The 26,196-nt window shown below is 43.4% G+C and overlaps 1 protein-coding gene and 1 pseudogene across 3 annotated transcripts; one reads left to right on the top strand and one right to left on the bottom strand.

Annotated features, from left to right (window-relative positions):
* The first annotated feature begins 1,529 nt into the window (after positions 1-1,529).
* On the top strand, positions 1,530-24,917 carry RAE1 (ribonucleic acid export 1). 3 transcript variants are annotated; one of them, XM_088467109.1, is made up of 13 exons: positions 1,530-1,694; positions 3,652-3,748; positions 3,832-3,936; positions 14,669-14,761; positions 15,083-15,169; positions 16,024-16,110; positions 16,737-16,808; positions 17,668-17,775; positions 19,355-19,461; positions 19,565-19,640; positions 21,650-21,844; positions 21,932-22,017; positions 24,515-24,917. In XM_088467109.1, coding segments are annotated over exons 2-13 (1,107 nt in total). In that variant the 5' UTR covers positions 1,530-1,694; positions 3,652-3,658; the 3' UTR covers positions 24,516-24,917. The 3 variants fall into 3 exon arrangements, with proteins under 3 accessions (XP_088323235.1, XP_088323234.1, XP_088323233.1); XM_088467107.1 differs by having other exon boundaries at positions 1,531-1,729; XM_088467108.1 differs by lacking the exon at positions 24,515-24,917 and having other exon boundaries at positions 1,530-1,729; positions 21,932-22,018.
* LOC148534308 (5S ribosomal RNA) lies at positions 9,563-9,681 on the bottom strand (annotated as a pseudogene).
* Positions 24,918-26,196: the final 1,279 nt, after the last annotated feature.

The raw sequence follows: 26,196 nt of genomic DNA, 5'->3' as shown, positions 1-26,196 counted from the left end.
AGTAATGCTCCTTACACAGTATTGCCCTTTATAAACACATTATGCCACACGCAGTAATGCCCTGTATAACACATTATGCCACATGCAGTAATGCCCTGTATAACACATGTCGTACGCAGTAATGCCCTGTATAATACATTGTGCCACACACAGTAATTCCCTTTATAATACACTATCCCCAATTCAAATTACGCCACACATTAGTCCCTTATTCATGTTATGACACACAGTGGTGCCCCTTTTACACAATGCCCAAATTAGTGCAGCTTATACACAAGGCCCAAAGTACTGAGTAGTAGTGCCCCTAATACAATGCCCACATTAGTAGTGCCCAAAGTAGGAATGCCCCCATTAGTGCCCCCTATAGTAGTGCCCCCAGTAGTAATGCCCCCTTATAGATATGCCCCCAGTAGTAATGCCCATGCCTCCCTTCTGAAAAATAAAAAATGCAAACACAATACTTACCTTAGGCCCCGCTCCTGCGTCTGCTGCCACCACAGATCTATGGAAGAGACGTCATGACGTCCCTCCCATAGTGCTCTATGCGGGAGCCGGAGCTCTGGAATGAGCTTCGGCTGCCGCTGCAGGGAAGGAGCCGGGTGCCCGCTGATAACAAATATCAGCGGGCGCCTGGCAACGCGGGGGGACCGGTGCTAGGGGGGGTTTGCATTATGGGATTTTATTTTATTTTTCCTTCTGGGGGACTCAGTGGCGCCCTCTAGGGGACGGCGATCCGGGCGACGGCCCTGTTAGCCCACCCCTAGAACCACCACCATATATATATATATATATATATATATATATATATACATAAATACACACACATATCTGGTCCTTGCTCCGTCTATCCCCAGCTTTTTTTTTAATCACTAGATAATTTTTTTCAAGAACGTCCCCAAAATTGTCATTTTTTTTAATTATCATATGTAATTAATAGCTGTTCAAACTTGATTTTAACATTTTTGTTAACAAATTATATTGAAGGTTGGTACTTGTGTACTTTACAGACTCATTTCAGAGAGAACCCAAGTGTCCTACACTCATTATTATTATCCATCATGGTAATGTCTAAAATCCCCTTCACGGAGATGACCCTGACATCATCAGCCAGCGTCATTCTCTACCATCCAAGTGGGCATAGAGGGGGAATATAGCCTTGTGGCGAGAACTTTCTTCTTTAGGTTGGGACAACTTTCGGTATTTGTGTACGTACACAAGTACCATTTAAAACATTCATTAGGTTCTTACTGCAATGAGTCCGTAAAGTACACAAGTACCTGAAGGTTTAAATATCTCTTATTTACATAATTTGCTAATAAAAAAATCTACCATTTTGGGAATGTTTTTGAAAAAATATTATCCAGTTAAGTGGTTAAAAAGATGATGTATATAATTCCAGTGCATAAGAGGCCTTAATATCATTGCTAGAATACGTTGATATTGGCCATTTGAGAAGCAGGAGCTCTTTCTCTATCACACATCAGTCATCCTAGTTGGGCTATTTCGTCTTTGCCCAGCAGAGGGTGCACTACGTTTTAGTAGACCAGGTATCACGCTGTGCTGCGCAGACTCAGTACTACGGAGCTGACCGGCGCCGGTGTGTGACGTCACTGCCCTGTAAGCGTGGAGCGCGGGAGGCGCCGCCGGTTGATTTAGATTCGCCCGATACCAGTGCCGGGCCCGGAGCATAGCTGGTGAGAGCCGGTGATACTGCGCTCCAGAGAGCTAGGTATGAAGGTGGAGGAGGTTATGGTAGCAACGATACTGGTGTCAAGTGACGGGTGAAGAGGAGGCTCCGGGATAGTAAAGGGAGGAGGCTGGGGGACGACGGTGTTGACAGGGATGGAGAGGAGGATGTGTGTGCAAGGAGAGAAGTCTGGGGGAGACCGTGGCAGGAGAGGTGGAGGCTGGGGTGGTGGACGGTTATAGTAGGGGAGAGGAAGGGTGTGGAGGGGTTCACAGATTGCAGGGGGGTGGGTCAGCAGAGGCTCCCCCCTGTCACCACCACTCTTTCTCTCATGTCATCCCGCACACTCTTCCTCCTCTCCCCTCCTTTCCTGTCACTGTGAGAGGAGGCAGGGGGGTGACAGTGATTAGGGAAGATGGGCATAGATTCTTGGGCGGGCAGTTTGGAACATTGGTAGGTGATCAGTGATTGGCCATCCTTGACAATGACAGGAGGGTATCGGTGACGTGAAGAGAGCGGAGGCTGGGGGGGGGGGGTGATAGCAGGGAAGCAGAGGCTGAAGAAGGCCGGTGACAGTGGGGTAGATGTGGAGCCTGGGGGAAGGGGGGGTGGCGGTGGGAAGCTTCCCGACTTTCTAATCACGGCAAGGGGTTAAATGACAGGCATCTAGACACTCCAGGTTTTCATTTGATAAAATATTTATACATATACAGTGTTCTCCCCAGGTTGTTTTTTGCGGGTGCACCACCTGGCACTTTGGGAGCCTGCAAGTGGGGATAGTATCTGGGAGCTGTATGAAAAGGATCAGTTCCTACAGACTTTGCAGCTTTTTCATAATCAGACGACTGGGCCTCTAATAATAGGAGAATTAATATATAAAATGTTATTTCAAGTTTAAATCATTATAAGGTCAGGGTTTAAATCATTTTATTACGAAGGCCCCCACCCGGCTACTTTTTTATGCCATCCGGCTGGAAACAATTTCTGGGGAGAACACTTCATATATGTTTTGGATCTACATAACAGAATTAATCGTACACACACTGAATTATACAGTCAATTGGTGCTGTACGCAGTCAAGTCAGAACTACTTGCACCTGGTGTGAGCAGCTTCCACAGGGAGCGGTGCACCAGCCCCCAAAGCACAGCGGGAATGCCGGTACTGAATACCAAGCTCTGGTTGCTGTACAGCATCTTCTGGTCACTGGCGCCGCTCCACTCCCGCCATGGCCCAATCCAGAGCCGTCCGTACTGTGCCCGGGCCACCGACCTTGTGCCTGGCAAGTGCATGAGGCATGCCTGACACCTGAACTCCGCCCCTGGCTGTCATGGCAACCTGCCATTGAATCAGATTGGACAGACCGATGACACTGCACAATCAAAGTGAGACAGAAAAGATGCGAGGGAGCAAGTTGACTGGAAGGCAGGGTGTATTTTAGCACTTTAAATCGGACAGGGCGTCCCACTAAAACAGCCAATTTGGAACACTGCGTCATTGTGTACTGAAAATAAGCAGTGTCTATTAATTTTGTGCTGCCTCATAATTCAATCATGTGTATAGACATGAACATTTCATCTTTCTTCCTGTAGTTACTATGAGGACCGATGCTAAATATAAGTGAATAGGGGCGTTTCATGAAGACAGGTGGATTTTTGTGATAAAAATAACAAATCACAAGCGTTCCATCAGTGTCTGTATCAGACCGAACAATATGAATTAAGTGAACTCTCTTCCACACATTCTCATTGTATCAGTTTTAGTTTGTTTAGTTTGTGTACAAATTGCAACAGCGTCTTTCAGTTAATTGTGTATTGTATTGTTGTGTAAGTACCATTACTATAATACCAGACGCAAGAGCTGCAAATTAAATATTGTGCCTGAAGCAACTGTTATTAATGTATTTCATTTTCTCAGGTGTGAGGGTTGTCTACATGATATTCTAGACTCCTCTTTCCTTTCATAGGACCAAAATGAGCTTGTTCGGTTCTACTGGAGGATTTGGTACTGGAGGAGCAAGCATGTTTGGCAGCTCGGCCACCGATAACCACAATCCCATGAAGGTATGATTGTAATATCTGCCTATTTATTAGATTACGGCTGAACTTTTGATCTTGCTCAAATACATTGCTTTCGTTGTGTACAGGACATAGAGGTTACTTCGTCCCCAGACGACAGTATTGGATGCCTCTCATTCAGCCCCCCAACATTGCCAGGGAATTTCCTCATTGCTGGTTCCTGGGCCAATGATGTAAGTTACAATATTTCCATTTATATAAGTCATGCAAATGCATAATGTATAATTTTTGGGGTTTTATTGAAAACTGGTTGTTCGACAGCTCATGCGTAATGCTGGTGAACACTATTTTTACTGAAGGAGCAGAAGGGTAATTAGCGTTCCCGCTAGGCTGTTTTATCGGGGCATTGCGCCCTTCCAGATTTTGAAGCACTAAAATGCCAGCCGGCTACTGTCATCAACCACGGGCTGCAGTGTCCCGCGTGTGGGAAGAGTTATGTTAAGTTGAACCGTTCTCGTCGGGTGAATAGATGCCATGCACACAGCATCTTTTCACTCTGCAAGGAGAGCTTTGGGGTTGCAGTAACGAAAAGATGAGACTTAAGGACACACCCCTTTTTCAAGTGGCCACGCCCACTTTTTGGTCGCACGCTTGTGCCCAATTTTACACCATGCGCACTGCCGCCCTGGCGTGAACTCTGTAATGTAATAAATAGCTTTGAATTTTGTACCAAGGGAGCAATAGATCCCTGTGATTCAAGCAGATGTAAGATGGGCAAACTGGATGGACCAATTGGTCTTCTATGTGCCGCAAGTGTTTTCGGTTTCTTCCCTATTATTACTAATAATAATAATAATTTAGGGCTTGATTCAGCATTGTACGTAAACCCGATGGTTTACGCAAATTTTCAATGGTGAAGCACCTTCGCAGGACCCGTTCTCCCAAGCCACAGTATGATTACAGTATGATTGACATGCTGAGGTAGTTTGGGAAGGCGGTGGCACTGGTCTGCGTTCCCGGAAACTGGGGTGTGTCATCTAAGTATCCTGGGATTGACGGGGCCGAGTCTGCTTTAAAGGATGCAGATTTCCTGGACTAGTAAGTGGCAGGAGGCGGGCAGTCTGAGTAAGCTTCAGCTTACTCAGATGGCCGATGCTATAAGCATTCCGACTGATGGTTTCAATGTTGATCGATGCTGCGTCTTCGGACGCAGTACTCGGAGCTGCGATGCCAACTGGAGGCGTCTTTTTCCCTCAGATGCCTCCTGCAGCAATAGCATATCAGTTGTACGGTATTGCACAGCCGCAGGGAAGCAGCTTCCATTAGTTATATTAAAAAGAAAACTGGTGAAATCAGAATCTATCTGGTATTGTGGAAATAAATTTTAGGATATTGATTACATCGAACACTAGTAACTGATACAGTGTCCACTTCTAGCACAAGATGTGGTGCACATGGAAACCCACAATAACTGATTCAAACTTTAATTTTACATCCAAAAGTTGAGGTGAGTGAATGTGGTTTTTAGATAAGCAAAATATTTAAAACAATAGATTTTGTGATAGAAATTAAAACAAATTGAGAATTTAGAATAAATGAAATTTGGGAATTTCCTGCTTCCTAAATCCTTGAGGATCTCTGTATTCAGCATAATGCCTCTAAATATTTTCCAGGGCATAGAACCTGTAACTTTGCCAGGAAGTCGGAGTTGCCTGTTTATGGACAGCTTCATCGTTGACAGGTTTAGTTGCCACTGCCAGGGACCCTTAGAGAAATATCTCTCTCCTTGGCACTTGGTTGCATAAAGTAGACATTATATAACAATCTTCTTTGCTATGTGAGATACTTGGCTGGTACCTTCACACTATGGACCGTATTCAATTTGAGACGAAAAGTCCGGATGCGCGATACTTTTTCACCGATGACGTCATTTTCGCCTGTTTTGCTTTTACCCCGTGTTCAATTTGAAAGATTTTCCGCCTAGGCAGAAAGTCAATGCAATGTAATAGGCGAAAAAGTTTCGCCTATGGAATAGCAGGCGGAAAAAAGTGCAGAATTGGGGTTTTGGGGTGCAACGTTGCGGGAACCCCCGTGCAGCCTTCAGACAGTCCCCCAAAAGTAAACTGTCCAAAAATTTTTTAGAACACTTAAGAGCACCCCAAAAATATCACTTTCATTTTGGGGGCGAAAAAAAAAGTTGGGGGACAAAGTTAAAAACTAGCGAACTTGACTCTGGCTGGTCCCCAAGTATGCCCCAGGTGTTTGTTTGATTGCAGGTGCTTCTGGCAGGTGGATTTTTCACGATTTTCACGATTTTTTTTCAACTTCACTTTAGCAACTTTTAAATATGCTGATCCCCATTTTCAAGTACCCCAAATTTGCTGGGATAACTTATTTTCTGGAAGAAATACTCCTGAATAGTATTCTGCACCACGTATAGAAAAACGCTATTTAGCAGCTATTCAGCCCGTTTAAAATCCCCAAATACCTTCAGCAAGCCAAATCTGGGGGTACCATAGGGAACCCCCATGTCAGTGCATCTTTTGGGGGCTGTCAGGCTGATTTCCCCAAAACTGACAGTACTTTCCGCCCGTTCAAGTTTCGCCGGGTCCCCTTTTTCGTGTACTTTCAAATTGAATACCGGGTAAAGCTGGCAAGCGCGCGATACTTTTCTGCCTACAAAACAGGCGAAGTAGATGAAAAGTCCGGGCCGTGAAAAAGTATCGTGGCTCGGCTAAAATTGAATACGGCTCTATGAGGGAGATTTGTCAAGCTTCATAAAAAGTGACCAAGTTACCATAGAAACCAATTAGCTTCTAGCTAGTGTTTATCAAGTACATTCTATGATGGGTAGAAGCTAATTGGTTGCTATGGGCAACTTCTCCACTCTTTAGAAGGCTTGATACACTGGCTAGCTCTAAAAGAAATGAAACAAGTAGTAAGCAGGCAAATAGACAGCCTGCTGAGTTTTCCATAGCCTGAATAATATGTGACATACATTAAAGTGTAGCTGCACCAGAATGAATGTGAATGCAGTCAGTCATTTAACTAGGAAATCTGTGGCATTTCTGAGGCATACTTTTGTCTGCTTCCACTGTATAGGCAAGGGGTACACCTTAAGCCACAGGTTCTCAAACTCTGTCCTCATGTTTTCCAGGTCTCCTCACAGGATCACAAGTGAAATAATTAGCTCCACCTGTGGATTTTTTAAATTGTCAGTGAGTAATGACTACACTGTGTGGGGTCCTGAGGACCGAGTTTGAGAACCAGTGCCTTAAGCTGTTACATTGGTTAGTTCTTTATACTTTCTATTTCTTCTTCAGGGTTCATAGAGCTCCACAGGGAGACAATGGGGTGTAGGTGGGACCTGGAGGAGCAGACACCAACAACAAAGCTTTTAAATCCCAGGATGCTCCTGTCCTTCCCTCTATACCCTGCCCACAGCTTGAGAGCACTTCAGTTTCGTTGTTGTGGGGCAGGGGCTGGATCACCATTATAACAGGGGGCTGCATTAAGCAGCCCAAGCTTTTATTTTATTTAATTTTTTTCTATTTTTACTATAACGGGCGAGCAGCTCCATACTATCGTCCGGACATCTGTGCTGCTGCCCCATCACCCCTCCGCGGTGCCGTGACACCAAGCCTGTGCTAGGTGTTCCCAGTGGGGCTCCGAGGGGGACTAGCTAGCAGGCTCCCGAACCCCAGACTCCAGCCCGGAATTCAGGGGAAAAGTAAGGCGGACCCCCTTTCGCGGGGACCCGCATTTTTGCACAGTCTTACCTCCGGTCTCAGGAGACAGACCGGAGGCGCTGATGTGGACACTGATGGACCCACAACTCCACTAGATCACTATAGACGGGGCATATAATACACTGGCGCAGGGCATATGTAGAGGCCAGGAGACCTGGTGGTTAACGTCAGCAAGGGGAGAAGGCGCTCTCCCTGCAGCCCCTCCCCCAGTCCAGGGAGCCATACCATTGCGGTCCTGGTGTTCGCTGGGCTGCTCCTCCCTCACCCACCACCCCCTCAGACTCGCGGCAGCCATTTTAAGCAAACAAGTCTCCGGGAACGCTGGGTCCAGTCTCCCTGTATGTCTCCCACTGGCCAGGTCATACAGCACTATAGCACAGTTGCACACTACACTGTGCCATATTATACATACTGCAGGGTGTTCGCTGCACTGTGTCAGATTGTGTATTTTATTATTCTTGTGGCTGTGTCTGGCAGAGGAAAGAATAACAAGCAGCCGTATGCTGCTCCTCCTACTCTGGTGTCTTGTAAGTCCTGCTTAGCGGGCTTAGCCACAGAGGAGCTCATTCAGAAGGGTATTTGTACTAATTGTTGCACAGCTCCAGGCCCCTCTCCCTCAGGATCCACCCTGGGCTGCCTTTTCACAGATGCTGGCAAAACTTGCGGACCACGTAGCAGTCCCCGTGGTAGCTCCCCCCTGTGGGATGGCCACAGCAGGTACTCCCTGCAAATCTTTTGCCTCACCCATGGTTAGACGTACTGTTTACTCCAGTACAGAGTTTGGCTAATACCTCCTACGGTTCTTCAGCAAATGCTGCAAAAAGAAAAGCCTTTACCTACTAAACGTCCTGTGTTATCTACCCAGTCCACAGTTATCTGATTCTGATATATCATCTGGGAGGCAGAAGACACAGTCCTCTCTCACTCTGATTCCGTCTCAGAAGAAGAGTAGCCACCCTCTAAACTAAATATACCTGCTCTTGTGAGAGCTGTTAAACCTATTTTACAAATAGAAGAGGATGAACCCGCTACTAAGAAAAAAAACATGCACTTTTTAAACGACAAAAGGTAGTTTTACCAGAGTTTCCTCACTCTGACCAGCTATCTGATCACATGAGTGAAGCTTGGAATATGCCCGGTAAAAGGTTTCAAATTCCAAAACTGTTCAGTTCCTTTTACCCTCTTCCAGCTACTGATTGTACTAAATGGGGAGTTCCACAAGCAGTGGATTCTCATGTAACACGTCTGGTTAAAAATGCCACCTTACCCATTCACACTGCAACCTCCTTGAAGGAGACTACAGATAGACGTATAGAAGCTTGTCAAAAATCCATATACTTTCTTACAGAAGCTATTACTTACGGCCTAGGTGGCAAAAGCCATTGAGAGTTGGGCAGAGGCCCTAGAAGAGACATTTCCCCCTGATGCTTCGAGGGAACAGCTGTCCTACATATTTCCCATTAGAGATGCATCCTCCTACTTAGGTGAAGCAGCTATGGATACGGTTCTCCTGGCCTGCAGGATATATGCCACTTCGGTAGTGGCAGCCGTATTGTTTGACTACGTTCCTGGAAAGCAGCTTTAGACTCAAAACGGGCTCTGGAGACTCTGCCTTATTCTGGAGACATCCTATTTGGAACAAAAAGAGGAGGAGATTCCGCACAGAACTAGTTAATTAAAAATTACCAACCATATTATTAGAGCATATTGTTGCATATATCGTTGTTGGTGGTGCTCCCAAAGCCCAAAATGTACCGTAACACACCAAAAAAGAGAAAAAGAAGGGCTTGTTGCTGGGGCACTCTTAACAAAGATTCACATAGAATCTATATAAAATATAGCCTTTATTATGTATAATAAAAATTGGGGGCGCCCACACTACACATGAATATCAGACAGATATTAACAATAATTGGATAAAATTACCTAAATATTGACTATTCAGGTGTTCTATATATAACACCTATAAGGAGTATGGCAAAGATATTAGTAGTCCTGGAAACACTGTATGATGATAATACGCTAGTGATCTTATTCAATAACTGCATGGAAAAATTTCTACAAATGATATGCTGTGTACCACTCTGTCCCGAAATTCTCCTGCGTGTCTTAACCTAAGCACCTGTTATTCCCAGGTGGTCTCCCATCCGAGTACTAACCAGGCCCAATACTGCATAGCTTCCGAGATCAGACGAGATTGGGCATATCCAGTGTGGTATGGCTGTAGCTGTGGTATTAGTGGAATACAAATGCCCAAGTACACAGATAAAGCAATAGTGATTGCAGTACTATCTCAAATGAGAAGTCCACTTTATTAAATAAAACACAGGTTAAAGAAAGTAATGCATAAGCGTACTTTATTTGTTTCACTTATAGATCATCACAGAAATTTATCAATCTATAAACATTGGATTTAAAGATTCACAGTATTTGACACATCAAGAATCATGCTGATTGTTCTAATATGTGACAACCTGATGACCATGGCATAAATTATACACTTTATCTATGCAATAACACTAGATTGATACATATTTCACAGCTGAATCCATGTGTCATTATAGCAGACAAAAACTCTGCGCATCGATTACAGCATATTTCATTTCAGATAAGTTTTAAGATATCCACATCATTGTGTGCATTCTATACATGGGTAGATATCTCTAATTTAAAAACCTGCTAATTCTGCTCCCATCAGTCTCAACACTGCTGCTTATAGAAATTATCTAACATACATGCATAGTAGTGGAGTGGTTCCAGCAGAGAAAAAAGGCACTATATACATTTAAACTCTATGCAGAGAATCATGTTCAACTCAAACCTTCTCTGCTGATGTCTGTCAGACCACAGATAATTAACTTTAAGTATAATACCAGTGTTTAAGAGATTCTATGTGTAGGAACAGGGTACATAAACTTATGGCATATATCTGGTGTTAGAATCCTAGCACGGAATAATCAAACAACAATGTCTCCACATGCTATACATGTGAATAACCAAGAGCATTATAGCCATCCAGGCAACTATTTGTACATAAGATAGAGATTCTCTCTGACCATGTCAGAAGTGAGGAAATATGTTAACCAGTCACAGCAGTAATACGGTTGCTATATGCTCCCTAGTAAAAAGTATGCTCTAGTACATGCAGAGCATCGCAACTGCGGGTGTGACTGTACATACTATACCAGGGTTACTTCAGTGGGAGTCCAGTCCGTGTACTGGCCGGATCTCCAAGATATTGAGGACGTGCGTTTCGCCTTGCGTGGTGGCTTGTTCACCTCTCCATTGCCGCATGTAACGTGGACTGTACTTTTAACCTAAATCCCGTGATCATTGTGCATCGGTCAGTGAGCGTTATCTCTGTTACTATTGGACAGATGAAAATAGCCCGGCTGGAAAGCAGATTCAGACTCAAAACGGGCTCTGGAGTCTCTGCCTTATTCTGGAGACATTGTATTTGGTCAGCTTTCAAGATGGCGTTCCTGCCCTCTGCATATAACACAAAGCCTCGGACGTCATCCTCTCAGTCCTTTCGCCCTCAAGGAAAAGCTAAGGGTCAGTCTTTTCCACAACAGCAGACAGCCAAGGCCTCCAAGCTTATGGCCAAATTATGCCTGGGCTACTAGATGTCCACCTGCCAAGTCTGTGGACAGCCTGACGGGGCAGGCCTCTCCCTGGGGGCTCCCAGGGTGGGAGGTCGACTTCCTCAATTTGCCCAGGTTTGGCATCAAACCACGTCAGATGCCTGGGTAAGGGAAGTGGTCTCCCACGGATACGCCCTCTCATTCCTGAGGCGACCCCCACCCAACAGTTCTTTTGCACAGGACCTCCATGGGACCCGACCAAGGCCCTGCTGCTCCAAAAAGCCATTCAGTCTTTACTGAATTCAGGAGTAATAATTTTGGTCCCCTCCTCACAATGGGGCAAGGGCTATTATTCTACCCTTTTCTTAGTTCAGAAGCCCAGTGGGTCTCATCGGCCTATCCTCAACCTCAAATCTCTGAACAAGTTTATCAGGGTACCCAGGTTTTCATATGGAAAACCTCCGTTCCATTATCCTAGCTATGGAGCCTGGGGACTTTATGGTATCTCTAGACATTCAGGACGCTTACCTACATGTACCTATAGCGCCTTCTCATCAACAATATCTCCGGTTTGCTATACTACAGCAACATTACCAATTTCAGGCTCTGCCGTTCGGCCTTTCAATGGCCCCCCGGGTCTTTACAAAGATCATGGCAGTTATGTCGGCCTCTCTTCGTTGTCAAGGGATCATACTGCTCCCATACTTGGACGATCTACAAGTAACCATTGCCTTTCCTCAAATGCACGGTTGGCTGATCAACGGGAAAAAAATCTTCCCTAGCACCCTCTCAAAGAATGGTACATTTGGGAGCCCTCCTGGACACTCTAGTTCAGAGAATCTTCCTAACAGTGGACTAGATTTCAGCAATCCAGCACAGACTATGCAGACTGCACCACAATCGCCGCGTGTCAATTCACTCTGCAATGCAGGCCTTGGGATAAATGGTGTCCACCTCCGACATGGTGGAGTTCGCCCAGTTTAATTCCAGGCCCCTACAACACCTGATCCTCTCCAGGTGGAACGGGCTACCCCATCTGCTCAAATCCCAGATGATGAGCCTCCCCCTAGAGATTTGCCTGTCCCTAGCCTGGTGGCTACAGACTTCACACTTGAACAAGAGTCGTCCCTTTTGGATCCCGGACTGGGCTCTCCTCCCCACAGACGCAAGTTTCCGAGGGTGGGGCGCAGTAACCGGCTAGCACTCCTTCCATGGCTGATGGTCCCTAGTCAAGGCAGTTTTACCAATCAACATCCTAGATAGAACTTCGAGCCATCTGCAAAGCTGTCACTCTGGCTCAGAATGTTCTGAAAAACAGACAAGTACAGTCCAACAACGCCACGGCTGTGGCCTACCTCCATCACCAAGAGGGCACTCGAAGTCAGTCAACACTGACAGAAGTGTTGCACATTCTCACTTGAGCCGAACGCAATCTCCCAGCCATCTCTGCAGTGTTCATCCTTTGGATTCTCAATTGGGAATCAGATTTCCTCTGTCGTCACGACGTGCATGCAGGAGAATCGGATCTATATCCAGAAGTCTTTCAGCTTATAGTGGACAAATTGGGTCTTCTGGAAGTGGATCTCATGGCTTTAAGACCCATCAACAAACAACAAACTTCCTTATGGAGCCAGGACACAGGACCCCCGACGCGGCCTTCATGAACGCATTGTCGGTGAAATGGAACTTCCATTTGACATATCTATTCCTTCCAATATCCCTACTTCCTTGAGTGCTTCGAAAGTTCAGACAGGAGGGGGACACAGTCCTGTTCATAGCTCCGGCTTGGCACAGACGTTATTGGTACTCCTATCTTCAAAGGCTCTCCATAGACGTTCCGCTTCAACTTCCTTTACGAGTCGACCTGTTGTCTCAGGGTCCATGTGTACATCCGGAGCTAGCCCGTCTGTCTTTAATGGCTTGGCTCTTGAGACATCCCTCCTAAAGGCTAAGGGTTTCTCCCTCTGTGGTCCAGACCATGCTCAGAGCACGTAAACCGGCCTCAGCCAGGATTTACCACAAAATATGGCATACATATTTCCATTGGTGTGCTCCAAGAAACTATGACCCGCAAGTCTTTAAGGTTTCTCGAATTCTTGTCTTTCTTCAGGCTGGACTGGATCTAGGCCTCTGCCTAGCATCTCTGAAAGTGCAGGTCTCTGCTTTGTCTATCTGGTTTCAGCGCAGAACTGCTACTATACCGGATGTTGACACCTTCATGCAAGGTGTTCTATGTATACAACCTCACTTTGTCCCTCCTGTGGCTCCATGGGATTTGTCAATGGTGCTCCATGTACTTCAGGAATCTCCATTCGAACCCCTGGAATCAGTGGATGTCAAGTGGCTTACTGCACTGACTGTGAAGACTGTTTCTTCTGGCCATATCATCTGCCCTTAGAGTATCGGATTTAGGGGCACTTTCATGTCGCTCCCCCTTTTCAATATTTCATCAGGACAGGGCTGTTCTTCGTACATGCCCAGGTTTCCTTCCCAATGTGGTTTCTCACGTCCACCTGCATGAGGAAATTGTGGTTCCGGCATTTAATTCACCAGACCTCTTGGCAGGTGAGGCCTCGTTGGATGTGGTCCGTGCTCTGAAGATCTACGTGGACTGCAGTACTTCCATCAGGAAATCGGACTCCCTCTTTGTCCTATATGAATTCCTCAAGAAGGAATGACCAGCTAACAAACAGACTCTGGCCAGATGGATTCGCATGACCATCTCACAGGCTTGCACGCAGAATGTCCTTCCTGTGCCGGTTTCAGTATCTGCTCATTCTACTCACTCTGGGTCCCTCGTGGGCAGCCTGGTGTGACGCCTCAGCTGAACAGCTATGCAAGGCGGCCACCTGGTCTTCTGTCCACACCTTTCTTAGGTTTTATGCCTTTGATACATTTGCCTCAGGATGCTTCCTTCGGCTGTAGGGTTCTCCTATGAGCTCAGGAGCGTTCCCGCCCTTGCACAGCTGCTTTGAGACATCACCAATGTCTCCCTGTGGAGACCTATGGACCTTGAAGAAGAAAAGGAGAGTTATGGTAAAACTTACCTTGGTTAACTCTCTTTCTTCGAAGTCCATAGGGTCCACAGGACATTCGCCCTGACGCTCCTTGCTTCTATGGTTTTCTTCTCCTTGTCACTTGTTTCCTTCTGTGTGTGAGAGTGTGATTCCTCAGTATACCAGTCTTCCTTCTCTTTTATCCTGCTCCTACCTTGGGCTTGTTAACAGTGAAGTGCTCTCAGGCTGTGGGCAGGGTATAGGGTGAAGGACCGGAGCATCCTGGGATTGAAAAGCTTTGCTGTTGGTATCTGGTGCTCCAGGTCTCTCCTACACCACAATGTCTCCCTGTGGACCCTATGGACTTCGAAGAAAAACAGTTAATCAAAGTAAGTTTTACCATAACACTCCTTTTTCCTATGTAAACCTTTACTTCATGCTGCAGAAAATCCTTCACAATGGAGGCCCAAGTGAAAACTGTTTTATAGGAAATGCTGAGAGTGTAATTCTGGTAATCAAATTAATGGTAGTTAACCAAAATGAACAACATATTTATGTCTAAAGATATCTTTGGACAAAGGAAGACTTTGAACCTTCACTGCTATTTCAGATCCCTTCTCCTTATTCTCCACGCAGGTTCGCTGTTGGGAAGTACAGGATAACGGCCAAACCATCCCCAAAGCCCAGCAGATGCACACAGGGCCGGTACTGGATGTTTGCTGGAGCGATGTATGTATTTCTTACATATTTCTGGCGAGAGCAGCAAGATGAGAAACTGCTGATCTATATGTGAACTGAAGAGTGCTTGTTTATTATGTATTGTTTTATTGTTCTGCTATAATAACACTGTTCTTTAATGCTTTACCAAAGGAAAATCCAAATTTTGGCACTTGCATGATCTATGTGCATAATAGATGAGTAAATCCCATCCTATTATGTTCCATGATGAAATACATAACTCAGGCAAGGCAGAACAAACCCCATTCCTAGATATCTGGATCATCAATACAATAACTTCTATTTCTCCTTACTTCTCTTCTCTATACACAGGATGGCAGCAAGGTGTTCACAGCGTCTGGTGATAAAACTGCCAAAATGTGGGACCTGAACAGTAACCAGTCCATACAGATTGCTCAGGTAAACAAACTACAGATTAACTTGTAACATTGCTATAAATTACTTATGCTGGGCATACACAGCCAGATAAAATGTCTGTCAGACCGACAGACATTTTATCTGGCAGCATGCCAGCCGCAGATGTCGCCGGCATAGACTGTGAGAGAGATCTCAGTGTATAGCCCGACATCCGCGCTCCACCCCCGGGGGAGGAGACATTTCCCTGTTCCTTCCGTAGAAAGGAACACAGGAAATGTCTGTCTGTCGGCCGCGCTGGGCATACACTGCCCGTTGCGGCCGACAGTTTACCGGGTAAATATCGCATCGAACGGGCATGCTGGACAATCCTGCATGCCCGACCGAGCAATATTTAACCCTCGGTCGCCCGCACACACGCTACAATTATCGGGGTGATCCGCCGATATCAGGCGGATCGCCCCGATAATTGTAGTGTGTATGGCCAGTATTAGTGGGCAAATTTCAGTTATCCTTGAAGTGAGGATTAGCCATGATGCAGTGCCCGGGGCTATTCAATTGCAACCCGCAGGCTGCACTTAAGATGGATCTCTGCTTACCTCCTCAGGATCAAACTGAAATCTGCATTTAGTAGGCCCTTATCGCTGCATCTGCGGACTAGTAAACCCATAGCTCCAGGTGCTTATCCCAGAATCTATCTGTGAGACGTGCGACCAAAAGAGCTTGTGCTGGAATAGCTTAGAGCATAAAAGTACAAGGCTACAACCCTTATCCTCGTGCGGTAAAATAACGAGGCTAATTTAATCCATATGTTTGAGTGACAAGAATCTTATTATTATTGCCTCAGTATGATTAAATTGCACTGACAAATAACATATTGAAGTTTTATTTCCTATCAGCACGATGCGCCCATAAAAACCGTTCACTGGATAAAGGCACCAAACTACAGCTGTATCATGACTGGAAGCTGGGACAAGACCCTAAAGGTAGACCTCTTTCCTTCCGTATCTGGTCCACTACTTGCCATCTTCCTACATGCTACTAATTAAAATGGCAGAGCAGAGGCCTTTATTTTGACGTACTGTTTTTAAGAATGCTGTCAGCCCTACTCTGAGTGTGCTGATATGCTGCTAGTCCCAGTTGTCAATGACAGCCGAGGGATCCAGCTAGGGTACAAGGGACGCTCATTTCTGGCAGTGCATGAAATTGTAAGTGAGACCTTTGTGCTGTTTCCACTGGGGGAGGAGGTGCTGCTGTTATCCGTCACCCAGCAGGGGAGATTAAAAAATAAAAATGGTAGTACAGAAATGCGTATTTCATGCTTCAAGAGAGCACCCGGACTCTGAGTGATATAGTGCTTGCAATACAGTAGAGCTCAGAAACAAACCTTGAGTCTCCCCAAGTTAAAATAGGAACAATAATAATAAAATAGCTAGTATTTACAGCTGTCACTATAAATGTAAAGAAAACGTAGACATTTTTATTAGTTACACTGGTAGTATAGTATCCACACGCTGGCCGTGAATTAGTTACCGAGTACTTGTATTGTGAATTACCATGCTTATTTCTGAAGCCTGAGAGGTTACTGAATAATGATGTTTTACATCCCTAGTTTTGGGACACGCGTTCCCCAAATCCTTTGATGATGCTTCAGCTTCCTGAGAGATGTTATTGTGCAGATGTGGTAAGTAACCCGCTGCCCTAGGTACAGGCTGTAAAATATAAGGATATTAGAAGTCAATCATTTTGTGATCTAGAAATGTCATGGACTCCAATGTGATTTATCTTTTATTTCTGATGCATTATTCCTTTATAATACATGAGAATTCATTGTATTACAAATAAATTAAATAGAATTTTGTATTTTACTATGAATGTCTGTTTTTAATGAAAAAGAAAAGTTACAGTATCTTTACTTGTTTTGTCTGCTTACCCTGAAGTATTTAATATTATAGTAACATGTTTTTTAGCAATTGAGAGACATTCTCTTAATGGGTCTATTAATAGAGGCAAAAGGAATTCACATTAATCATCGTAAAGTTAAAAAAGCAACCTGATCAGTTTAGAAGACAACCAGCTGCGTCCTCATTAAATGATCTTCCGCTCAGAGATTACCATGCGCAGGAGTCGGCATTGGGCGTCTTTTTATTGAAGACTACTCCCGCAGCTTTTGCATATTTTAGCATTGCGTCTGCTTACAAAGACGCAGTGGCTGGGCCTGTGCCGTAAACTCTGACTCGGGGCCTGTGATCCATTCTCTCCCAACATTTTATATACACTTAACCTCCCCCCCAAAGTAATTTAGTTTGTGTGGGTGATGAGGAAACTATGACGTACTGTAATAGACTATGCTAAATTCGGATGGAGTGGGCTCAGACTTAGTATAAACATTCTGAATATTATCTGCAAGTTTAAAGCTTTTGTAGTTAATCTTTTCAGATAGAATTGAGACATTTGTGTACATTTACCTTTCATTCAATGTTATCCAAATGTACAAAGGTAATTTACATTTTGTCCTTTTAACTTTGATTTCTTTCACAAAGGTCTTTCCAATGGCTGTTGTAGCTACAGCAGAGAGAGGGTTAATAGTTTACCAGCTAGAAAACCAGCCCTCTGAGTTCCGCAGGATTGATTCTCCATTAAAACACCAGGTAATATTTAACATGCATTCACCTTGTATACTGATATGCTGTGATACTGAATGTAGTCCAAACTTATGTGCACAATGGGATTCCCTTGCTGCAACTGACAATCTGCTGATGGGGGCCAGGTAAAGTCACACAAAACCTATCAATTATATTCTCATATTAGTTTATGGATTACTGTTCAGTTTAACACCAACTGGTTCAGAATGACCTGTTACTCAGATAATGTTGCTGAAGTCCCTTTATCTCTTACTTATATGGTGATGCAGAAAAATGGGAAAGTTCTTCTAATGTGGACAATTATATATTTTGTGATTGGCTACCACTATTCCTGTCCTGAATGCTGCAGCTTTTAATGACGGTACTGATAGAAAATGCAAGTTCATTCAAACATATATTTAGTATCTGGTGATTTTATGAGACCCATTTCAGCCTCTTGTCTGTCTCAACAAGGCTGCAGAAAAACAGTCAGCAACTTTTGGATTGTTTACTGTCAAGGGTGCCTAGGTCTGACCTTCTGAGATGTTTGTTTATGTAGATGTTTGTCTCATTGGGGCTAAACTTCAGTAGTCTCGGCTCCCCCCACTCTACAATATAGATCAAGGCTTGGGGTACGGGCTCTGGAGTCTTTTGCTTTATCAGGTAATACATTTGGCCAGGAACTAGATAATGTGACACCCGTGTGATGGGCAACTGGTGGAAAAATTACCTTCCTTAATGGAACTCTTCATTTTGGTTGTTTTGCTATGCCAGTAAAGGCAGGGGTCAGATATGGAGAAAGCAGTTTACTGCACTTTGTTGTGGACAGCGTGTATACTTTCCCAAGAGCTGTTTTTGATCACTTCCCTTGTTCCAGGCTGTGCACTTTAGGCCATGGCTTGACAATTTTTTTCTAAAATCTAGGAGCCAGGGTGAAAATGTAGGAGCCAGACCACTGCCGTATCCCCCCCCAACAAAAAAAATTACAAAGTGAGTAAGGAGCACAGCTCTGGGTGTTATGCAGCTGTTACACGCTACAGGCACACCCTCGAATCTCCGCTGGGGCTGACAAAGATCTGCTTCCTCCCTTCCAGTTAAAATCTGGTTGCCAGGCAGCATAATCTGGTTACCATGGAAACTGGAAGGCTGATTATTCCAGAAAGCGCGTCCCCGAGAGTCGTCTTCCCAGACAGTTTTATCAGATTGTGGAGATATAGGATTTGATATTGACATGATGGCATCTCAGTTCAATTGCAAGGTGGAGCAACACATTGGCGGTCCTAAAGGATTTTCGCCTGATTTATAATTTTCACCCACTGTGATGCCTCTACGAGTTCTCAAAAAAGTAAACCGAGAACAACTATAGGTGCTGTTAGTGGATTAGACTGGTCAAGGCGATTATGGTACAGTCTCCAGTTTTGTCTGTTGGTTTAAAATCAGGCAGATCCCCTGAATTAATAATTGCTGTAGAGACTTCCTATCAGTACTTATCATACAGGTTTGCCCCTGTGATGCCAGCATTGTTTAGTTTGACTGTTTGTGTACAGACCAAATGTGCACATTATCAGCAAATTCACCTATTCATAGGGTGTTGTCTCATTTTCAGCATCGGTGTGTAGCCATTTTTAAAGATAAACAAAACAAGCCAACTGGTTTTGCATTGGGCAGCATTGAAGGTAGAGTTGCCATCCACTACATCAACCCTTCAAACCCGTGAGTAATTTCTGTAAACTTGCAGCTTTACTAGTCTCGATTTCCCCCCACCCCCCTCCTTCCATCTTTTTTGGGATTTATAGAATTAGTCTTTCTGTTCCAGAGCCAAAGACAACTTTACATTTAAATGTCACCGATCCAACGGAACAAATACTGCGGCTCCACAGGACATCTATGCGGTGAGTTCAAAATGTCTGACATTATTGGACATTTATGTCATATTGACAGTTTGGGTTTAAAAATTACTTGTACTCCAAGTAACTCAGAATTGTGTATCCAAATAACATTTTTCTGGTGTGAACTAGTGGTAAAAGTTCTGCTCATAAACTTTGTATTGTGTTCTAAAAAATAACATGTAGACATTTGACTCAATAGAAGTGTTTGGCTGCAGTATAATTGGTATGTAGTAGTCTCTGGGCTTGGCTATTTATGGAAAGAGGTTTCAGAAGTTAATTGTTCTCAGTAGTCTGCGAATTGGGTGCCTGTCATCAATATCGAAGTTACATCTGCACAGTGTTGTGGCTCAAGACAGGTTGAATGTTAGTGAGCAGTTGGCTGCCCTTTGCTGATGGGTATGATCTGAGATTACGGTAAGACTACTATGGTGGTGAGACCTGTGACTGTCTGGCAGATACCACTTTTAAGGTAGAGAATAATAGTTTGAGTATAACAGGCAATTTTAAGTTGATAAACCTAATTTTGGAAAATCTTAGTTATTTTAACTGATCTTAGTTATTTTAACTCAGGGGTGGGGAGCCTTTTTTCTGCCAAGAGCCATTTGGATATTTATAACCTCATTTGCGAGCCTGTTGCAGGCCACGCCCCCTCTGTGACATCACACGGAGGGGCGGGGCCACAATCGCTGGTGATTACAGCAGGGGAGATGTAAGGGCAGAACAAGGATGCTTCACGCAAAACTGCTGCATAGATTCTAGCTGCAGGGTTTCATTCAAGGCACCCTGCTAGCCAGATGAGGCAAGCAGAATAAAGCTCCTAGATTTATTGAATTTCGAGTCCCGCCTGCGGGTACATTGCAGGGCCAGACCAAATGTTTTCGGCTGGACGTTCCCCACCCCTGTTTTAACTGATGAAATCCTGTTATTGATGAGTATCTCCACAAAAAATTGCTTGCCACAATGTCCTTACCTTCACTGTGGTGGGCCTGTCATTCCATGTGATTTCTATGCAAGTGCCCCTGCATAGTAACAGTTAAGATTTCATACCCGCCTGCAGAACCTCCTAACATTTTATTCAAGACAATAAAGCAGTCTGAAGGCGCTCTGAATAGAATGCCAGGAGCTTGTGCAAGCTCGCCACAGCAAAGAAAAATGAGAGAGCTGATTAATGTAAGTACATTTATTTACTTAGAAGCCCCACACGCCAATTAGCAAAAAATTATTTTAGGTAGAAATACCTTTTCACTCAAAAGAGAAGAAGGGTGCTTCTATGGTACAGGGGTGTCCTCTTACGCCTAGCCTCAATACGTTGTGCATCACAGGCGCCTGACTATAATGAGCCATTAGGTCCCGTCTGACTCGGCTGACGATAGTGAACATTTAGGTCCGGTCTGACGTTATTTTCACCAGAAAATACGTCTTAATTGCAGACCGATATGACAAACCGTTTCACAAGACTGCACTGATTAATTTGATTTGTGACACTTGTATATCTGTGGGCAACTGAGTGTGTATAGGAAGCACACCTGACCTTGGCATGTAAGAATGGCACGGCCACTGCATCGTAGTGCTTTGTATACAGATTCAGACTACTTCACACACAGATGTACAAGTGTCGCAGATCAAAGTAATCGGTGCAATCTGGTGCAGTGGTTTATCACATCCGCTTGTGACTAAGACACATTTTTAGGTGAAAAAGACACTGTGGCCAAGCCGAGTCAGACAAGGCCTGGCGCGCTGTGAAGGGCTGTTTGGTGTCACTGCAGCGTGCATGAGGACACATCTGTAAAATAATTGAACGCTTCTAAGAAAACAATTAAGCAGCACTTATCTCTTTCACAAGCTCGGCTATTATCTGCCTATTACATTTGCTGGTCCAGATTCCACAGGCCTCCATGCAGAGAAGACAAGTGATTTTATAACTCATGATGAATCACCTGCAGTAAATATTCAAAAACTTTAGTTCATATATAGGCTTTTTATAGAACATGTCTGTCTATCTACCGGTACAGGTAAACGGTATTGCTTTTCATCCGGTACACGGTACTCTGGCAACCGTCGGCTCTGACGGACGCTTCAGCTTCTGGGACAAGGATGCACGAACCAAACTAAAAACTTCAGAACAGCTAGACCAGCCCATCTCAGCCTGTTGCTTCAACCACAATGGAAACATTTTTGCTTATTCCTCCAGTTATGACTGGTCCAAGGTAAGTATTGCCTTCCCAGACCTGCAATGTTTCTTCAGAGCGTACCACTTGGTTTACTCGTCAAACCAACAGACTCTCTCCTTCCAGGGCCACGAGTTCTACAATCCACAGAAGAAAAATTACATATTCCTGCGTAATGCAGCAGAAGAATTAAAACCGCGGAATAAGAAGTAGTATGTACTATTTTTTTATATGTTATGAAAGAATAAAAGTTCTATATGTTACACATAAAAAATAATCTTACAGTTCCGCGCTTGTCTGTGTTCCAACATATACACTGAAAAGACTCCAAATATCCGCGTATCAGTCCATACATAAGAAAAACGGACAAAAATAAAGAAAAAAAGGAACTCAATAAATCAAAACTTAATTTGTAAGACACCCCAGGTGAGGGTTAAATCGTAAATGATGATGAAGTCCAATATTCAGAGAAGTTTTCACAAAGTCCAAACTCCCAGAGATAGGCACCTCACACGTGACTTGATGATATCAATGATATGTGCTTACATGTATGCTTACTTTGAAAAGCTTGGTAAATTCATATAATGGTTTCTTTGGGTCCAATTTCAGCGTTTCCTCTATTGGAACCTCATGTCCAAATCATTAGGACCCCAGGTACCAAAAAAATAACATATGGAAATCACCAAAAATAGAAGATATAATACTTCTAGGTTTTATTATAAAAACATGAGAAACAGACACATACCCTGTTGTATGACAACATATACTGCGGCAGAAGATGGATCCCGGGTATACCACCTACAGTTATATTAAGTCCCAATAGGTATGTGAAGATCTTAAATGGAGACACTACCAATGCATTTCGACGCTACTGCGGCGTCTTTTTCAAGATATGGGTCTCTGCAATCCATAAACAGGAGAACTCCGTTATGCTGCCGCCATTTTGGATCCGAAAACTTTTCGGATTCAAAATGGCGGCAGCATAACGGAGTTCTCCTGTTTTTGGATTGCAGAGACCCATATCTTGAAAAAGACGCCGCAGTAGCGTCGAAATGCATTGGTAGTGTCTCCATTTAAGATCTTCACATACCTATTGGGACTTAATATAACTGTAGGTGGTATACCCGGGATCCATCTTCTGCCGCAGTATATGTTGTCATACAACAGGGTATGTGTCTGTTTCTCATGTTTTTATAATAAAACCTAGAAGTATTATATCTTCTATTTTTGGTGATTTCCATATGTTATTTTTTTGGTACCTGGGGTCCTAATGATTTGGACATGAGGTTCCAATAGAGGAAACGCTGAAATTGGACCCAAAGAAACCATTATATGAATTTACCAAGCTTTTCAAAGTAAGCATACATGTAAGCACATATCATTGATATCATCAAGTCACGTGTGAGGTGCCTATCTCTGGGAGTTTGGACTTTGTGAAAACTTCTCTGAATATTGGACTTCATCATCATTTACGATTTAACCCTCACCTGGGGTGTCTTACAAATTAAGTTTTGATTTATTGAGTTCCTTTTTTTCTTTATTTTTGTCCGTTTTTCTTATGTATGGACTGATACGCGGATATTTGGAGTCTTTTCAGTGTATATGTTGGAACACAGACAAGCGCGGAACTGTAAGATTATTTTTTATGTGTATGTTATAAAGACAAATCTGGTGAATTGTCACATAATTTTATTTCTGCAGCTGTGTGAAGGAGCGCCCAAGGTTGTGATTTAATTTTTATAAAAGTTCTATATGTGTCTAAAGTTATTCTGTGAATACAGTTCTTTGAAACACTGATGCATAGGGGCGTGAGGTTGAGTCTATAGTGTCATAGACCATACAGAAAAGCACCTATAAGTGCATGCATTCAAAAAGGATGGATTCTAATATGTCAGCAGAGCCCATTTAATTGCATTTATTATACTTTAAGCAGTAACTGGCATCTGTCTCTGGAACTTGGTTAATAAGTAACAAGGGCCCATTTGCTCCATTTATTGCGCCTGCCCACCAAAAGGCAATCTGCTGAATTGAATCTAAACTAAAGCAAATTAGATCGGACAAGTTATTTGGCCATTTTCACTTCCAACAGATAATTAGTACTTTAGCAGTTCTTAGTATTTATCCCTTATTGAAAAAGAACGTAGATTATACCTGTTATAGTACAGAGGCTAGCCCGCTAAGTGCTGACTTTCAGTGTAGATGATCAGCCCAATGTAGAGTGCTACAAACACTCCATGTCGTACCGGTGTTTTTGAAGTATGAAATCTCTAAAAGTTCTATAACCTCATGCTACATGAAGTGTAGAGGATTATTTGTTAATAGGGTGGGGCAGCCGTTTGATGTATATGCTATATGTACAGAAATGCCAATTCCCAAGCTATACTACTTAAAATATTATTTTAACAGTTTTCCGGTTGTCAGTCATTTTAAAATTGACGGAATCTGAAACTGGCCGTAGACTGTGAGCTATGCATAAGAACCAGTGCCACCTTCTAGCAGCCCAAACTTGTCAATGAAGTAACCCACAAACATGATGATAAAATTAAGAGTTGTCATAGTTTGCATGAGAAGTGAACTCTTAAATCTCTCTCACTTTTATAAATATCTTGCCAAGAACTACTCACAGGAACGCTATTACAATCCTCCGTCATGTTACTTGGACCGTATTAATACTCTGAACATAACTGCTTTTTTTTTTCTGTCTTACAGGTGGCTAATGGAAGATAAGACATCTGTCTATAAGTTGCCTGCACAGCCAAGGCTTGTACCTACCAAGTGCTGCAATATTCAGTTTGGTACAGGAAAGCAAACATTATGCCTGAAAACTGACTTTAGTTTTGGTGGCTGTGAACTTGAAATATCTGTTTACCCCATGTACAGACCAGCTTGTAAGTAAGGAAACCAGTAACCGCCTGCACAGCGTTATCATGTCTTCAGACTCTATATTTCCCAGCCCCGAGCAATGTCTGTGAGACACTGACTGTTGTGAGATGACGTGGGCTCAGCATGCGGATAAATTGCCTTAAACATGTCCATGTATGTAGAAGGAAAACTAAATAACATTGCATTGGTTTTTATTTCAGATTTGAATAAAATGTAATTTTTTGCAGAAGATCTTAACTATTTGCATTATGTCACATTTTTACATTGCATGTGCTGCATTTCCTGAACTGTTTTAGGTGGGTTTTTTTTTTCTTACCATGCTTTAATGTGTTAATCATTTTTGCCTGTGTCTCCCAGGCTCAAGTCTGTTTTAACGTGATTTTGGATTAATATAGTCAAATATTTCTCAACAAGCTGTCGTTTTTCATTCTCTGCAGATTACTTTTAGTATGAAATGGGTATAGGGTTATTTCTGCAGAAAGTATTCTATACAAATATGGTATAAAGATTAAATTGCCTCTGTAAAGATTTTTTTTTATTTGAGGTGTTCTAGTTGTATTGCTTTGCATAGAGGCCCTGTGGCGGGAGTGGCCCACGTGACCAGCAGTGCTATGCAGACTGGTGGCAGTAGTGGCTTCACCCACCTCTCACACCAATGTTACTATGTGCCCTGTGAAAATCCGGTAATGTATGGGAGCAAATGACAATCAGCCATTTACTCCCTAACACCGAAAAACAGATGAAAGCTGCTGTTCTGTCAAGTTTTTTTTAAATCAAACAGATTTAGCCAACTTGCCTAAACTACCTTTTTCGTATTTTCTGGTGTTTGGGAGCAATTTGCTGATTGTAATTTGCTCCCATACATTACCGGATTTTCATTCCAACCAACCAACTAGTTGGATGGTTGGAGGAAAGTTGGTCTAGTGTATGGCCAGTTTTAGACTCCAAACTCCTCCCCTAACAATCCTATAGGAGAAAACCACAACTAGTATTCTTATTCTTAAAGGGTAAACAACTCCAACACATCTAAGAGGCAATACACAGAGAAAACACCTCATGGTTTAATCAGCTTCATGTTTATTTTATTTCAAAACCTTCAATCCTACTGAGATGAGTGGGAGGAAGAAAGACAGACAGTCTGGCACCCTATAGATGAGATAAAAATCCTAATAATTTTGAATTATATTATAGTTAAATAAGACATACTTGCTTAAGAAAAAACATTTCCTGGTCATCCACTGTCAATTGGACTGTGGTTATTGTAGCTTAAGCCATGGTTACATGCCCAGTAGCTCCATCAACCATCTTTTGCTGTCAAATCACGCCTAGTAGCTTGGGTACCCATTCTTCATTAGTGTATACATAAAGACTTGCAGTTCTGACAGCTACTCTCTGAACACATAGTAGCATCTACTGCCCATTCTGTCCATTTTCTGGTATGTAATGTCATCAGAGCAATAAGCAGTGACTCAGGCAGCCATTTTCTTGTAGTTTTTAATCTTTCAGAG

The sequence above is a fragment of the Taudactylus pleione genome, unplaced genomic scaffold (genome assembly GCF_031769625.1).
Source record: "Taudactylus pleione unplaced genomic scaffold, aTauple2 ptg000069l, whole genome shotgun sequence".
Lineage (NCBI taxonomy): Eukaryota > Metazoa > Chordata > Amphibia > Anura > Myobatrachidae > Taudactylus > Taudactylus pleione.
This window is presented reverse-complemented; position numbering and strand designations above follow the sequence as displayed.

Coding starts and splice junctions, on each gene's coding strand:
- RAE1 (XM_088467109.1), top strand. CDS start 3,659: ATGAGCTTGTTCGGTTCTACTGGAGGATTTGGTACTGGAGGAGCAAGC. Junction 3,749..3,831: donor ATAACCACAATCCCATGAAG/GTATGATTGTAA, acceptor CGTTGTGTACAG/GACATAGAGGTTACTTCGTC. Junction 14,762..15,082: donor TGGATGTTTGCTGGAGCGAT/GTATGTATTTCT, acceptor CTCTATACACAG/GATGGCAGCAAGGTGTTCAC.